We start from the raw sequence: 16559 nt of genomic DNA, 5'->3' as shown, positions 1-16559 counted from the left end.
AGGAAATCATGAATAGATTTGGTTGTTTACTTTGTGTACAGACTACCTTGATACCATGTACAACCTTTTGCTCAGGGTCTAATAATCACTTCTCCCTATATATTTTTTCAATATTGATTATAATAATTCAGACTGGATCTTTTGTATGGCTATGTGGTCACAATAACAGAGATTATCGCCTGCTTGACTAATTTAACTTGCGATTACAGGCTTTGATACTGGAGCAAATTGTACGAGTTTTCAAGTTGTTTCAAATTGTACGTGCAAATAAACATATTGAGAGAACACTGGGATCTGACCCAAATATCTTGATGATTTTTTCCCCCTGCAAGCATTGGATTTTCTGCTAATGAATGGGTTATGGGTTATAAGACATTGCTAAACCAAAATGTGATCAGTTTGTTCTTAAAGTAACATACCAGTGTCTGTTGAAGCGCACACTGCATCAGTGGTGCCTACAGTATACAAATGAGGCAGGTAGCTGTCCTATACCCGGGTTGAACTTCCCCTCCCTTTGCCCACACATCTGTGTGAGTGGCTGTGAGTGAGTCATCAGCGGTCACTTGACACTAGCACGAGCGGCGAGCGCCCACATTCATTGCTGGGTACTGCCACTGTACATGCCCGCTGAGTGGAGCAGGCATGTACCTGTGCGTGGTCAAATTTCAGACATGCCAGACGTTGTACATGCACAGCCCCCGACCTTGGATATAGGAAGTCACCCCCTGATCATGCATACACTGAAGGTAGTCACGGTTGGCGGACACAGGTTACGGTCATGAGCCAGCTGGATGCTGGCTCTTCCACTCACCAATAGAAGAGGCAGGAAGAGCAGAGACGAAGAATTCCCTTGGCAAAATAATACATTCTGGATCTAGATCATGTTCAGGGATTTGAATGACTGGATCAGAATAGCATCAGATAATGATGAGACAGGGTTAGCTACAAGAGAGGGCCAATGAATGGTAGGCACTATAGGATGAGCCTGCCAGCTGGCCAGACACCCGCCATGTGTAGAACCCAAAAAAAGATTTTCTGTGGGTCAGGGCAGCGTCCTTGGCCTTATGAAATGCTTGCCACCCAGTTACCAGGATGCCCTGCCAAGAGGGTGCCCATTACTTCCAATGGTTGACATATCGCAAGGTCTAGAATGAGGTCAACCTCTCCCTGTCCCGGTGTTCAGGTTGACTTCTGGGTGATAAGGACAGTGTTAAAAAGAGACCAATTGTCCTCTGACTAAAAAAAGACTGAGGTAAAATTAGCACTTAAAGGGATGGTAAAAATGTTATATGATTTGTTATACCTGTCATACTAGGTTACCTGTTACTAGGTACACAGTGACAATTGGCATTAAGCTTGAGACTGGAGAGGTTATGCAAGGAAGGCTTATTTGTTGGCTCCTGTTAGCTGTTGAAATATTTCAGTGTATACACAAAGATATCTGCAGACACACATACGTTATCAGTAATGCATATCAAAGAGCAGATAAGGTTAGCCATTTGTACACATTGATATCCATAGCCTGACAGCCAGTATCATGTTAAATTCAGTTCTTAGCAGCAAATATGAACCAGCACGGTTTTACATTCAGATGTGAAGCCTAATTTTTTATATCCTCTTGCATAGTCTTTGATATTTGAGCGCATTTCTAAGATCCGGACAAAAGATTTCAGTAAAACAAAGCACCAAGCAACTCAGCGCCAAATGTCACACTATCTCCCACTGGTACTGTCTTTTTGTGAGAGCTCCTTACTCTCGTATCTTTGAAACCAAACCACATATAGCCTGAAATGTTTCTAGCTCACCTTGTTAGCATGAATTATTCTCCAAAAAGAGCCTTTCTTTCACCAGAAACCTCAGTAATTGTTCTCCTCCTTACCCAACCCAACAGGGAAGCACGATGACAACTGAACAATGAGCACTCAAGCAAGTGTGAGGGAAGCCTAAGGTCTCACAATAGACTGTATGCCATTCACAAGCTATCATACCATTTTTAGAAGAGACTCTTGAGTTGTTGATCACTTCTCTAGCTTAATGATTAATCTCAACGGGAATTTATGTTAATATGATGATTTGATACAATGACTATTGTCCCTGTGTAGTACAAACATAAACAACGTTATTAACTTCATTAAACTTTGTTACGGGAAACCCTTGGCATGGGCTAGCATTGTTGTCCCCATCCGATTTAAAATGTGACACTAGCACTTCTCTAGCTTAATGATAATCTCAACGGGAATCGTGATAATATGATGATTTGATACAATGACTATTGTCCCTGTGTACAGTATGTAGTAGCCTACAATCGTAAACACGGTATTAGCTTCATTAAACTTTGTTACGGGAAACCCTTGGCATGGGCTAGCATTGTTGTCCCCCTCCGATTTAAGATGTAAAAGGCCCCTGTAATCTCTTCATCGCCGACCCCTGCGCTTTTGGTGTAAGCCAAGGCCGTAGGGGGGTCCAGGTTTAGATTCCCCACCCTACTGTGTGACCTATATATCTATGCCAAGGTGCACTGGGTGCATAGAGTTAAAGCAGGCCAGTGTTAAGGGGTAGCACATCACCCAGAGGTGGAGCCAAGGCATGTGTCTCAGGCACCTAGTGGGAAAATGGGGCCTGTGTGTGTGTGTTGTTTAGCCCTGGCCTAGGCCTTCCACTCAGGCGACCTAAGGCCTGACGTACGCTAGCTCAGTCAGAGGAAGACCCCTGACCAGGGGGGCGAGATGCGATTATTTAGTCTGCGGTGGAGAGATGGCGCACAATGACGCTCCCTTTTGTCACGATTTCCTCTGAAAATTTAGGTCAGGTTGTTTTCTTTTTGTAGATACCTGATCAATGGGGGTCACTGTTTCCCTTGCGGTCCCATGGGGTGAAAAACCTCAAAGGAGGAACAAGCCCACACCCGAACGACCATGCGTCACGTTGGTACCCAGTGTGCAAGGATGACGCTGTTTCAGCCTTAATTATGATGCAACTGACTAACAATGCTGGAGCCATTCGAGAGAGCCTTAAAACCTTTAAAAGGGTGGGTTTTGAACATTCTAACACAAGATTCCATTCCGCAACAATTCAAGGTTCTAAAATTCTATGTAGAATTCAATGAACCCAGAATATTAATTTTCCAACATTCCTGTCACACCGGTGTGACGGTACAGCTCGTTTAACAGCAGCAGCAGTCCTCTACACGGCAAATGCCATCCTTCTTGGAACTGTGGTCAGATGGTGGTTTATCCTTGCAGGCCAGGGTAGACCACACATGTGTTTGTGTAAATAGAAAAGGTCAGTCTCCACTCACTTGTTTTTAACATGGCTTTTAAGAATGCTCCCCATTGTAAGCTGATCAAGTGTGGAATTAGTTGTCACGCTTTGGGATTTCTTCAGTTATGTAAGAGAACCATGGACCTGTTGCACGGAATGTGTGGAGAACAAAAGGTTTCAGCCAAAACAAAGCAATAATTCCATAGAATCATATGCATAACAAGGGGAGAAACTGTGTAGTGTTCTGTATTTCAATGAAGCACGTTTTCTTATTTATCTTTTATCTATGTCAAAAATATAATAGATTAATTTGACCTATGTCCACAATTATTCCATTTGCATCACATCTTTTTAGAAGAAAGCACAGAAACCGACAGCACTGACTACACAGTGACTCAGCTGAACCTGCCCTTTCTCTGGAAGACATTCTCAGAGACAAAAAAAAAAGAATAGGTGGCCGCATAAGGCCTTGCTGTGCTCTGCACAATGTGCAAATTAAGCAGAGCAGCTCAGCTAAGCAGAGTATTAGCCAAACAAAAAGTCCTCTGAATGAGATCATTTGGTTGAGTACGTGCAGGAGCCCACTACGCGGCCAGGCGATCACATGACGGCATGGCACAGGCTGCCATCGAGCAGTCTGTCCGCGTGCACTCACCAAAAGGATCGTGGGTCGCACAGCGCAGGTCTATCAGATGTCCCGGAGGAAAACCAACCTGCACGTAGTAGCCCAATGAACTGGAAGCAGCCGGTCGTGTACCTGCACATGTGATCAATATAGGGGTTTGGAATGCAGAAAGGATTGCAAGATGCAATCAGGAAGTGGGGAATAGGAATGTACATGTGCGGGTGATCAGAAGTAGTATGAGATAAGTTGAAGCCCAGTTGAAGCTTTGGATTTTGCTTTAGAATGCTATAAACATGTACTGTACCAGTTGGAACTACTTCATCTAAACACAATTAACTGCTCAAAGTTTGAATAGTTTTTTCATATAAAAACTTTGATGATCAAGAAAATCAACAAATATTTAGAGAAGTGTAACAGAAGCACACCCTCTCCAAGGCTGTCTGTGACCATTTCTTACAGCTCCAAATATCCAGATATTTGGGATAAAGTTTATTATCAAAAGCCTTCAAAGCCTTCAACTTCAACAGCACTCAAGATTGTCCCAATACATATATCAATGTATCATATAGCCATAACTCGACATGTAATGTGAGGATGCTTTTCAAAAAGAGAAGTATGTCAAAAGTGGATGACTTACTTGATTTCTACATCTCAAATGATTGCAGCATTACACAATCATAAGTCATTCAGGGTGTTCCAGAGGACAAAGGTGAACACCTCGGCAGTAGCATGAATATCTTTTGATTTGAAGCACAATGCAGTGGAACACAGAATGCCCATTGTTTGAGGAATGTCTGTTTTTGTTTTCACTGGCTTTCAAAGGAATATCTCCAAAAAAAGACACACAAAAAAAACTACAATTCTATATCTCGTCAGTCTTCCCATGGTCTTGAAGTTGTACGTAGCATTGTGTGAGCGCCGCGCACTTTCCTGTTCAGCTCGCCTGCTTGTTTTCCTTCTCCGCACGTGTGCACTAGCCGGATGCCTCCCCACAACTGCATACAAAGTAAGGAGCATCATCTGGGTCCTGATGAGGTGCTTATGTTCTGTCCTCCCTCACCCATCCATCCTGTTCCTGGCTTGTGCGATAGACTCCTGTTGGTTGGAGTTACATTACAATACATTTCATTACATTTAGCATACCGGTATGTCAACTTTATTACAAAAGAGTTACATTACATTTAGCAGACAGTTTTTGTCCGAAGTGACTTACATAAGTCAACTTTATTACAAGGGAGTTACATCACATTACATTTCATTTAGCAATCACTTTTTGTCCAAAGTGACTAACATATGTCAACTGGCGCCGGCTAAGCAACATAACCGTAACCGTAACTATATTACAAGGGACTACACTGTCCCCGGAACAACTTGGGGTTAAGTGCCTTGCTCAAGGCCACAACGGTGGACGTGACGTGAAAACTCGGGCACAGCTATATTGGCAGCCTCACTCCTTAGTTTACTATGGATTACTAGTATGGATTTACTCCAGCCTGTTAGTGTGTTCCTGTAACTTAGTTTTTGCCTTCTTGGTGTTGCTGTGTAGTGGGGTGTAACAGCGCAACCCACGATCGCAAGAGGAAAATGATCGTTAATACTATATTTCTGCTTCTTGTCTTCTGCATCTGAATGAATGGATGATTACGTTCGGTGCGCTACCAACATGGCGGCAATATTCCTAGAATGCAAGGCGTGTGCCCGAGCCCTATTGACCTGCTGGAGCAAATGAAGATTCTCAGGAGGGCAATCATCACAAGGACAATGTGTCATAGGCCAGGTCAGCAATGAATCAAGCAATTTCAAAACTAGGGCAGGAGACAGGTTGGCTGATCCCATGATGGAGGGAAACTCATTTGTAAAGAATCCATGGTTTGACCAAGACAGCCTTTGTCGGGTTAACAACCTTGGGCCTCTTGTCTTAGGGTGGAACTACAACAATGTATGATCATCTATTGTTTCTTCATTAGATCCAGCATTTTCTCACAATGTCCTTACTGAAAGACGGTGGCATGTGTCAGCGTATTTCTCTGCGCATTGACAGCTTCAGTAACAGGCCATGACATTATTCCTCTTGATTGCTGCAACAGGTCATTGGGAGACCAGAAAAGCTGACTTGGAGGTCACATTATTAGTTTTGTACATGTTAATTATGTACATGTTATTGGTGCCCCATAACAGCGTAACAGCGTATGTTGCAAGAGTGGTTCACCAAAGGCACAAATGAATCCCCTTGTCTGGCCTAGCATGAACCACTTGTCAACACATTATATTCCTACATTATATTCCTGTGTATATTCCGTACAGGGGAAGTCAGAGTGAAGTTTACTATCATACAGCTCCTACTGACAGAGTGCATGGCAGAGTTCATGTTTACGAGCTCATGTTTCAGGTCATAAGAGAAACCTGTGGCTCAGTATAGATGACATAAATCTACATGAACACCCTATACTAGATTTAAGCAATAAGCCCCGAGAGGCTGTGGTTTATACTGAATGTAGAACAGTTAAGGGCCGTTGTTAGGCACGGCTATCTATCAGCTACCAATCCAATCAATATCTGCATTCCAAATCCAGTGACAGCTTTCCTCTGATTAACGTCTTCTCTCACTGACTGGTCCCTGGTTATCCTGGGTCATGAGATACTGATCTTGGCTCCCCAGCACCCGAACGCACCTGGCCTGGTGCCCGTGGCGTGGCTCCCTCCGATTAGACCGTCACTGCAGATTGTGTAGCCCTCCCAGCCGTCTTTGTCTGAGCATTCGCCTGTTATTATTGTTTTAGGCAGATTTCAAAGGGACGACATAAAACAGCCTTGGGAACAAAATTTCATTTGACTCCTTTTTTTTTTTTGGTCATTCTATTTTTCTTTCAGTCTCTGTCAAGTTCCCGCCACTTTCATTGTGTGTAAACACGTGTCTTTTCCTGTGTTGCTCTCTTGATTATTTTCCTTCTTTTTCTTTGCTTGGCCGAGGGCCGGATGGCGTGCCCCGTCATCTCTGACAAAAGGTAAGAACACAGTCCACTTTGATTTTCTCCAGCAAAAAGTTTGTTTTGATATATCGCTGTGGCAATAAACACTTGTCAATGCCATTTTCTGATTGTGAATGAAAGGACCCCCTCAGTCACACCCATGACGCATAAGGCGTAAGGAATGAGGACTGAGGTCTATGCAGACAGACAATACAGCATGAATTGCTTGTCCAGGTGCAGGTTGTTTATGTGAAAGTCTGTTCAGGGCACAATGGACAATGAGCAGATTATTGACAGTGCATATATTGATATTTCACACTGGATGTTAAACAGCAAGCTATGATAAGCCCAAGTGTGATAGCCTACCTTCTGGCCCAAATATAAGGAAATTGTAGCATCATCAGAATGTGAAACTCTAGGCCTACATTTTGCATTTAACACATTTCCCGTCCCGCAAACCTTCAGACTAAATATATCAAAATGTTCAGTCATGTGAACATTAACTTGTGTAGGTTATTAGGCCTACAAACATAACATGGTTATTACTAAACAAAGTAGTAATAGACACAAACCATGCCTATTGAGGATAACTGACAGGATCTCTTCTCTCTATTTGTGATGGGCTACATCTCATTGCTGGAGACTTTTGCGTTTCTGAAACTGCATGCAGACCCCCAAGACAGGCCCCTAAACCAGACTCTTTAATTCCTTAAAAAACCTGTCATATGCTCACTGTGCACATTTGCGCCCTCTTGCTGAATTACAACGTAGCTATGTCCTACTACAGGATGTAAAATAGGATAATAGGATTTAGTCTATACACTTTCATTAGTAGGCTAATTGTTAAGTTAATTGAGTTGCATTTTTTACACGGTGACATTAAGGGCTGTATATATTGGTGGTAGGTGCAGGCTACATTTCGGTCAGGATATTATTTTGGCTTTGTTATGGCTGTCAATGGGATGCCAAACGCTCCCATTGGATAGAGTCATCTATCCAATGGGCGTTCATGAGCACTCCAAGCCTCCGCTCACACCTCCGTGGAAGACAGTCCCAGTCTTGCGTCAGCCAATCACGCTAGATGCACACACGAAATATATTTACCGGCTTATTTCCTCTGGGGCACAAAGTCGTGGGTTAGAGACTGGCGTGAAGTGAATTAGCCTATTGCGTAGGCAAAACTTACAAAGACAGAAGAAACGTTTTGGGTATCACTTCAGCTTGCGCGAGCACAACAATTAATTGCCTGCAGGAAAGTTGTGATGGACTTTTGAGAGAAGAACACAACTTCGTTTGGGTTGCTCTTGAAGAAGACCCTTTTGTTCACAGCTAACGTTAACGCAGCGTTTATTGTTTTGTCGTTTTCAATCATAATTTGAGACAAAATGAAACACTGACCGCAACTGAAGGAGAGAAGACTTTCGAAGAGCATCGCTAGGGACATCTTGACTTAACTTTACTGTTATCACACCACATGGATTCCGGCGGTAAGGTAAGTTGGGCTATCTCAGACTTACGATTTAAATATTGATATCCTTTTGACAAAGAATATAGGTGTGGTTTGAACATTTATCACTCGCCTATTTGGGCTTTAGTCAACGTTATTGATGTATTACTATCTTGTTTGCTAGCTAAACAGCACCCCAAATAATGCATGTTGCCTTTGTCCTTAAAGTAACTTGTCCAAATTCTCCCAATGGATAGTCCAAGTTGTTCAGCGCTAACTTACCTTACCTCAAATGAAAATCCACAAATTTCACTCGCTCACATTTAGCTCTAGCTTGCCGGACTTAGAAATCGGTGTGTGCACTTATAACTTTACTTGATCGGTCAGAGTAATTACGGAGTAATGACTCCTGGGCTCCTGGTATACATCGAGTGGTAGGCTGTCCGGATTAAAGTTTGGAATCAATAATGGTGTGGCCTACGTGCGAGTGTAAGTGTCGCTCCTTTAAAAGTAGTCTATTCAACAAGTAGGTATAATGTGAGCAGCCGTAACGTGGTTGGGGTGCCACATTACATGGCCATTTTAATTATTGAACACAATTGATTGTGTTGTTGAAATACCACAAAACACATGCATTGACTACCATTACTTTTGAACTTGTGCCTGGGCATCAATAATAGGCGGTATCAACATAAGCCGCATAGTGTCAAACTTATCACTGAGAACATACTGTCATCCTCAACAGTTCGTCAGAGTCACATGGTTAAGTTACCGATAACGATATCAAACATGGATTTCAATAGAATGTCTGTAAAACAGTTTTTTCCTATAGTGGTGCTAAAGGTTATAGCCTAGGACTGTCATCACATATCATCACAATAACGTGGATTTAAAAAAAACTACTTCTAACCGACTGTGTTTGCCCTTATGAGGATGAACATCAACATAGTAGGCAACATCGTTACGTGACTCTGTATGTGTTAGCAATGTCTACTCTTGCTTGTCCATGTGTGAAAGGGGGTTTACCACAACTAAGAGAGACATCCGTATTTCTCTCTCTCTCTCTCTCTCTCTCAGAACGTCAGTGGTTGACTACCACTTTCATATGATCCATCTGAACTTGTTTAGCCGTGTTGTTCCGTGTGCGAGTGTATTTGTTTTCTGGACCGGTGCTCCACTTCAGTCCCTCCCTTTGGCTGTGGATGTGATGGGAACAGGTCACAAGTCCGCAGGGAAAACAGCGCAGCTTGGTTTTTCCAGGGGAATGGCAAACAGGCTCTCCCACAAAAGGTCCCATCACTGACCTATTCCCAGCCTCGTTGTCCTCCTGCAGCATCACTGCAGCTGTGGAACTGAGCAGGACCTGTAACCACAGCCTGGAAAAGAACATATTGCCTGTACTTTAAAGGCTGTCAAGTCTTTCAGATTCACTTGGTCACATACACAAGCGAGATACTCTGGGTATGAGCCCGTGCAATTACTCAGACACACACTCAACTCGCAGGAAAATGCACTCAAACATACTCGCTTACCTTACACACAAACACACAAACACACACACACACACACACACACACACACATACACACACACACACACAAACACACACAAGCTTTTACAGTACGTGTACATATTGACGTGCACCTTTCGACCCAAAACACAGTCTTAGACACACACTCAAACTCACAGAGATTTTAATCCCCAGAGAACACACTTGTTACTTCAGATCAAACTCTCGTGGTTAGGCTTTGCATGCCTCTCTTGTAGCTGATCCTTTCGATGTGCGTATGCGACTTGTGTGCGGGGATGGCGGGCAGGGCGGGGGGGCTTAGCTTAAGGTACCAAGGGGCACGGGTGGGCAATTGCCAGGTGACAGGCAAGCTCGCTTTACTCGCTTTGGTGACAGTGGCACTGACACTGCATAGTTGACACGGCTGAAGAGTAGACGCCAGACAGTCATTGCTAGGTGCCGTGACCTATTCAGATAGCCTTCCTCATTCTTTTATTCACACCATTATCAGCAAGTCTTGTGGGTCAATAACAATATAACAAAGAAAGTTCAAGCTAGATAATCTGAACGACTGAATTTCCCCATACTCTGAATAGCAGAGTAGTTTCCATATACAGTAGGCCTTAAAAGCATTATCACATTTTTTGATGATGGAAGTCTCAGACTGTATCCGGGTTCGTTTAGCCTCTCTCGGAACCTCAGAATACAGCTGAGCGAATATTGTTTCCTCAGGTGCCTGTCCAGTTAACGTGTCAGCGTTAACCAAGCTTTAGGTAGAGCCAAATGCACAGCCCTCAACTCTGCCACAGAAACGGTTAAGCCGCACACAAAAGCAAGTGGTCTCTTTACGCTCCTCTGTCACGAACGCATTTAGCCCCTCTGACAAACAAGGCTGAACTTGAACTGAACATGTTGTGAGTAAGTCTTTTTTTTTCCTCTCTCTCTCTTCGCTAAGAGCATTATTCTGAATTGTGTTCCAAGTATTCAACTGGTGAGGGTGGATGGGTGGGGTGGGAGGTCACTCTTGTTTTTCAGAGTTGTGGGTATAGTGAAGGTAATTGGGGTCAGGCGTACAGTTGACCTGATCCGCAGCGAAGGGAATTAAGTGGTCTTTCATTGGGGAAAAAAACTTAAAACTTGATTTCTGCCCGAGCTGACAGTTGGGGCTTTTGATTTAAGCCCCATTAGTCCATTCTCTCTCTCTCTCTCTCTCTCTCTCTCTCTCTCTCTCACTTTCTCTTTCTCTCTCTCTCTCTCTCTCTCTCTCTCTCTCTTGCGCGTGCTCGTTGACTGCCCAGCCTGTTAAAGCCTTAATGCCATTTCCCTCCGCGTCAGGAGCTCTCCAGCACCTTTTCTTTTTCACCGCCTTGCTTGCATGACTGCACCTTCTCTCTCGCTGCCTGTCTGCTCCACTGTAACTGTCATTGGGGCCTAATGAGCGGTAACAAGGGCTTTCTAAGGAGGGGAGGATTAGTGGGATTTTGGGTTGAAGTGTGTGTGTGTGTGTGTGTGTGTGTGGTGGGGGGTAGTTGGGGGGGGGTGACAGGATCCGAAGAGGCAGGGCTATAATTCATTGCCTTGAGAGGAGGGTTGAAGTATCGTACACACTGTACCCTCCTGCTGCACGGGTGTTTATCCCTGTCACCCCCCCTCCATTACTAACCCCCCCTGGAGTGCTGGCATCCATACTGTTGGATGAGTCTGCTCCTGTGTGTTGCTACGGCCCGGTGCAGTGGCCCTGAAGTGAGAGAGAGAGATGGAGAAAGAGTGAGCCTTTGAATGAGAGAGAGAGAGACAGAGAGAGAGAGAGAGAGAGACTTGAGAGATCTCAGGTTTCTGTGTGAAACTAGAGTCTGGTGTAGGACGTGCGGATGGTAGTGTAGCCTTCTGAGCTGGCAGGGCACAGGGCACAGAACAGAACGGAGGAGCTGGGGGGGGGGGGGGCGGGGCACTGAAGGATGAGTGTTGCTGTCGGGAATAGCTTTAGCGTTAGCATCACAATCAGCCACTTCACCATCACACCACAGGGCTGTTAGTAGGCCATATCTATGCAGCTCTGCATCACACCCGTGTGACAACAAGATTGTTGGAAAATTAACATTCTAAAGAATGTCGGGGGTTCTGAATTCAACATGGAATTTTAGAATATTAAATTGTTGCAGAATCATTTATTACAATGTTCAAAACTTCCCTGCTGAAAGCTTGTACATTTACCCAGAGCCATATAGATACATACTACATGGCTCTACATTTACCTACATTAAAGTTTTAGTGCAATATTATGCATAGCACATAACATATTAATAGGCCTGTACTAGACACATTGTCACACACCATTATGGTATAAAGTAACATAACTGGGCAGTGGACAATTCACTTGCATGTGATATACCACATTGCTAAATACTGACATATACCACAGTGTTATTTATAATCAGATTGTTATATGTGACTTCCACCACAATGGCAAGCAACATACCCCTGAAACTGTTGTGTTGACGACAGAACTCTCAGCAGACATGAGCTGTGTGCATATAAGACCGTGAAGCAGGTGATGTGGTTCCCCTCATTCTGTGCTAGCTTTAACCAGACTAGACCACAGGATCCGTGTTAGACGTGTGCTAGGCTCAGGGTGATATGGCTGCTGTTTCACATAACAGGAAGCGAGGCATTGAACTCACTGTAAGTCGCCCAGCTGATTGAGCTCAATGGAAAATGCAAATCCCGTTGAGACTACATTTCTGCATGATGATGACAAAGTCCACTTGTGACTCTGTGATCTCCATCTTAATAAAATCACCAAAGTGCTTTAATCATTAAAGTGTCTAGGTGTCATTCGGCCAGAAACACCCAGAATGCACCCTGACATTGGGACAGCTCTGGCCTTTATCTGTGCCAGCTTAGGGCCGGATCCGCCACTCAGGCAACCACTATCAGGGACGTGGATTTTAGGTCATTTTGACAGGAAGATGGTTTAGCACCTACGTGCTTGCTGAAAGAGTTCAACTTCAAGCCTTGGGGGTTCAGTAAGCAGTAGCATGCTTTGAGACAATACCCATGATGATGCTAGCCTTTAGAAATGAATACAGATTAATTAAATCAACTGAACATTGTTCACCTGGCTGCCTGTATTTCCTTGTTTGTAAAATGGCTTTACTGTGAATTAGGCCTTCTCTGGTACTGCGGTTACCACGTGCCTCCCTGACGTAGTGCCCTGCCCTGCCCTGCTCGCTGGCAGCATTCCTTCCTTATTTGGAGCGGAGGGGCTCAGGCCCTCATCACATGATTGGCCATCTCTTTATGGCGTCGTTTGTTTATAATCTCAAGTGGGTTTAATCTGTATCACCTAGCAAGCCCTCCAAGGTGTTTGTGTGTGTGTGTGTGTGTGTGTGTGTGTGTGTGTGTGTGTGTGTGTGTGTGTGTGTGTGTGTGTGTGTGTGTGTGTGTGTGTGTGTGTGTGTGTGTGTGTGTGTGTGTGTGTGTGTGTGTGTGTGTTAGTGTGTGTGTGTGTGTGTGTGTGTGTGTGTGTGTGTGTGTGTGTGTGTGTGTGTGTATGTGTGTGTGTAAACAGCAGCTCAAAGAGCATTCACGTCAGACCATATCCAACAGCACCATTGTTTGCTGTAGACAAGCATGTCTGGTATTGCTATTGCCTGACTGAGAGCTCTAAATGAGCCCTGCTCCATCCCTTTATGACAGGGTCTTGGTGTCATTTGGCCAGAAACACCCAGAATGCACCCTGACATTGGGACGGCTCTGGCCCTTACCTGTGCCGGCTTAGGGCCGGATCCGCCACTCAGGCAACCACTATCAGGGACGTAGATCTTAGGTCATTTTGACATGAAGATGGTTTGGGCTACATACCAGGGGCAAATTTATATCACTTTCCACCTCTCCCACCACCCCACAGTGTCACATTAGTAGAGTAGAGAAGAGTTAGCTGTTATGGTGTAGAACCAAATGTTTATACTCTATATGGCTTTCCTGCAATGGAGCCCAGATGGGCCAATCACAATTCTGAACCCAAGACATATGATTTCCCATTCCCACCCTGTAAGCCATAGACTTATGATATAAACATTACGTTACGGAACCGCCTTGTGACGCACATGCACACACACTTAGCATGGGAGAGCATTGTAGCAATTCTGCTATACCTCCTTGAAACTGTAAATATTAGCATAGCAAGAGATCCATTTCCAGACAGGCATGTGGCCTGAACTTTAACACCAGGCAAGCATGTCCAGTCACCTTGACTAACCCTTATTTTAGTGGCCGATCTGGACAAGCCTTTGTTGTTCTTCTGATTGGACAAGGAGGGCCCAGCAGTGCTTAGTCAGAATTGTGTCAGAAGCATTGCATTATTATTTGATTGATAATTGTATAGTTGTTTCATTAGTGAGTTGAGACAACTGTGATGACTTGGTATAAAAACAGTGAAGAAGTATACGCAACTTCTTCAAAACAATCATTCACGTGCAAAGTTGAAAGAGCTTTCAGTCGTTTTTAGAAAGCATGACAGCATGTATTGTTGCAAACAAAAATGTCCATTGTGTTTCTAGTACCAGAAAAGGAGATTGGCATTTCTAAACAATTTCAGATGTCCCCATTGTATATGGTTGTTTGTCAGGATATGTTCAAGCCAGGCTCTGTGTGGCTTGTCCTGTGATTTGGGTGTATGAGACACGTGGAGGAGCCTGTTCTTTGGATACTGAGTGGCTTACATCTTGTGTTTGTGTGTGTGTGTGTGTGTGTGTGTGTGTCTGTGTGTGTCTGTGTGTGTCTGTATTTGTGTGATCTGTTTGGGTGTATATGATGCATATGTGTCCATATGCGATGATGCAGGTGTGCTCATGTATGAGTTAACTGTGCTTTGGAGGTCAGGGCAAATATTACTGGAATTTTTGTTCACACACCCTTGTTTCAGGTGTAGTAGCATATGGGGACCCACACCTCTTTGTGTGTGCTTGTGCTCTGTGCTCTGTGTGTGTGTGTGTGTGTGTGTGTGTGTGTGTGTGTGTGTGTGTGTGTGTGTGTGTGTGTGTGTGTGTGTGTGTGTGTGTGTGTGTGTGTGTGTGTGTGTGTGTGTGTGTGTGTGTGTGTGTGTGTGTGTGTGTGTGTGTGTGTGGTTATATGGGTGTGTATCTTGGTGAGACAGGGATTGAGCAAGTTACCTGCATGCTTACTTAAGCAGAATGGAAAGCTGTAGAATTATTGTTCACTCATTTAGTCAGGCAGTGGACAGTGTTTACATTTCTCTCTCTCTCTCTTTCTCTCTCTCTCTGTCTCTGTCTCTTGCTCTCTTCCTTCTCTCTTACTCTATCTACTATGCATGTTAAAAGCAAAAATACTGATAAAATATACTCTGCATCTACATTTACACAAATATACATCTTCACCACATTGAAAGGACTTTGAAAAAAGTAAGCCAACTAATGTATGGTGGAGTATGTAACCCATATTTGGTGTTTCAGAGGGCGTGTACATGTTTGTACATGTGAGTTTACATGCATGAATCTGGGGTGGGAGGTGTCCACAGTCTTGCAGTGATGTAGGCTAAAGGTAAACAAGTCACAAAGCAGGGTTTCAGTAAGGAGAGGGAACATGCCCTAATCGGGATGTCTGGGACCAGAGGAATCCATATTTAGTGAAGGGGGAGGGAAAAAAACCTCTACTCTGGTCTCCTCTGTAAGAGCCCTGTACTTCTTTAGGCCTGTGTAGAATAGAGTGACCTTATTTATACGCAGTCTCACTCCCTCACTGGGTCGGTACTGTTCGACTCTGCTGTTCGATGAAAGAGGATGAGCTTCATGTTTCCAACAGGATGGAGTGTTTTTATGGGATTATGGCACATTGAGAAATGTTACGCATTCAGTAACAGGAAGAGGCTGGCCCAGGCAGAGATGACAGGAATCCAAAAGCAATAATAATAAAAAGGAATGGCATGACTTTTGATAGTTTTTAGATGGCAGAACTATGTGCACTTTAAACTCTGCTCCTCCCCCCCCCCCCCCCAAATATATCTGTGTGTGTGTGTGTGTATGTGTGTGAGCTCACATCCTGTTCTAGGACTAGTAACGCAGTCTTGCGAACTCATCGACCTTAAACAAACGTCATGGCAACTTCTCATTGGATGACATGTTGTAAGTGGGTGGGAGTTTGCCATATGAGCTGCTGTGTACGAGAAATGACCACAGCTGGGTGGGTAGACCCTCCTGGAAGGACACATACACACTCACACACACTCCTCTCTCTCTAGCTCTCTCTATCACCCTCTCTCTCACACACACACATACACTCACACACACTCCTCTGTGTGTCTCTCTCTCTCTCTCTCTCTCTCTCTCACACACACACACACACACACACACACAAACACACACACGTTTGTTTGTATAAACAAACCCTTCCCCCTCCCCCAGTCAGAGAGCTAAATGCTGGAATCTGATAGTTCGGAAAGAATGCTCCAACTCCCGTTTAGAGAACGTTGTGTTTGCCGTCAGATGTTTTCTGTTCTCTGGAACATACCTTTTAAATCAGGAAGTAATTCGCTGGAAAGGCTCAGTCATATCTGCCAGTTGAAGGTTGTTACTCTAAGACTGTGATGCACAACTGTTTTCTGAGAGTAGTGTATTCTTTCAAGAGTGGTGAGGGGGGTCTGGGGACTGGGACATGCTACAGGGGTTAAACTTGCTGCTCACATGATCAGCGGAGCCAATTGTTTGGAAGGACAAAAAAACACGCGTC

At 44.2% G+C, this 16559-nt stretch overlaps 1 protein-coding gene across 1 annotated transcript in view; it reads left to right on the top strand.

Moving 5' to 3' along the window:
- Nucleotides 1–7931: 7931 nt before the first annotated feature.
- The window catches only part of LOC134093101 (solute carrier family 2, facilitated glucose transporter member 1-like), a gene marked incomplete at its 3' end in the record, with an annotated part of 20915 nt that continues 12287 nt past the window's right edge, over nucleotides 7932–16559 (top strand). Inside the window, 1 exon segment of the mRNA XM_062546411.1 lies at nucleotides 7932–8347. Within this exon segment, the coding sequence (XP_062402395.1) occupies nucleotides 8330–8347 (18 nt within the window).

Source organism: Sardina pilchardus, chromosome 9 (genome assembly GCF_963854185.1).
Source record: "Sardina pilchardus chromosome 9, fSarPil1.1, whole genome shotgun sequence".
NCBI lineage: Eukaryota > Metazoa > Chordata > Actinopteri > Clupeiformes > Clupeidae > Sardina > Sardina pilchardus.
Note: the sequence above shows the minus strand (reverse complement) of the source record. Positions and strands in the feature narration are given on the sequence as shown.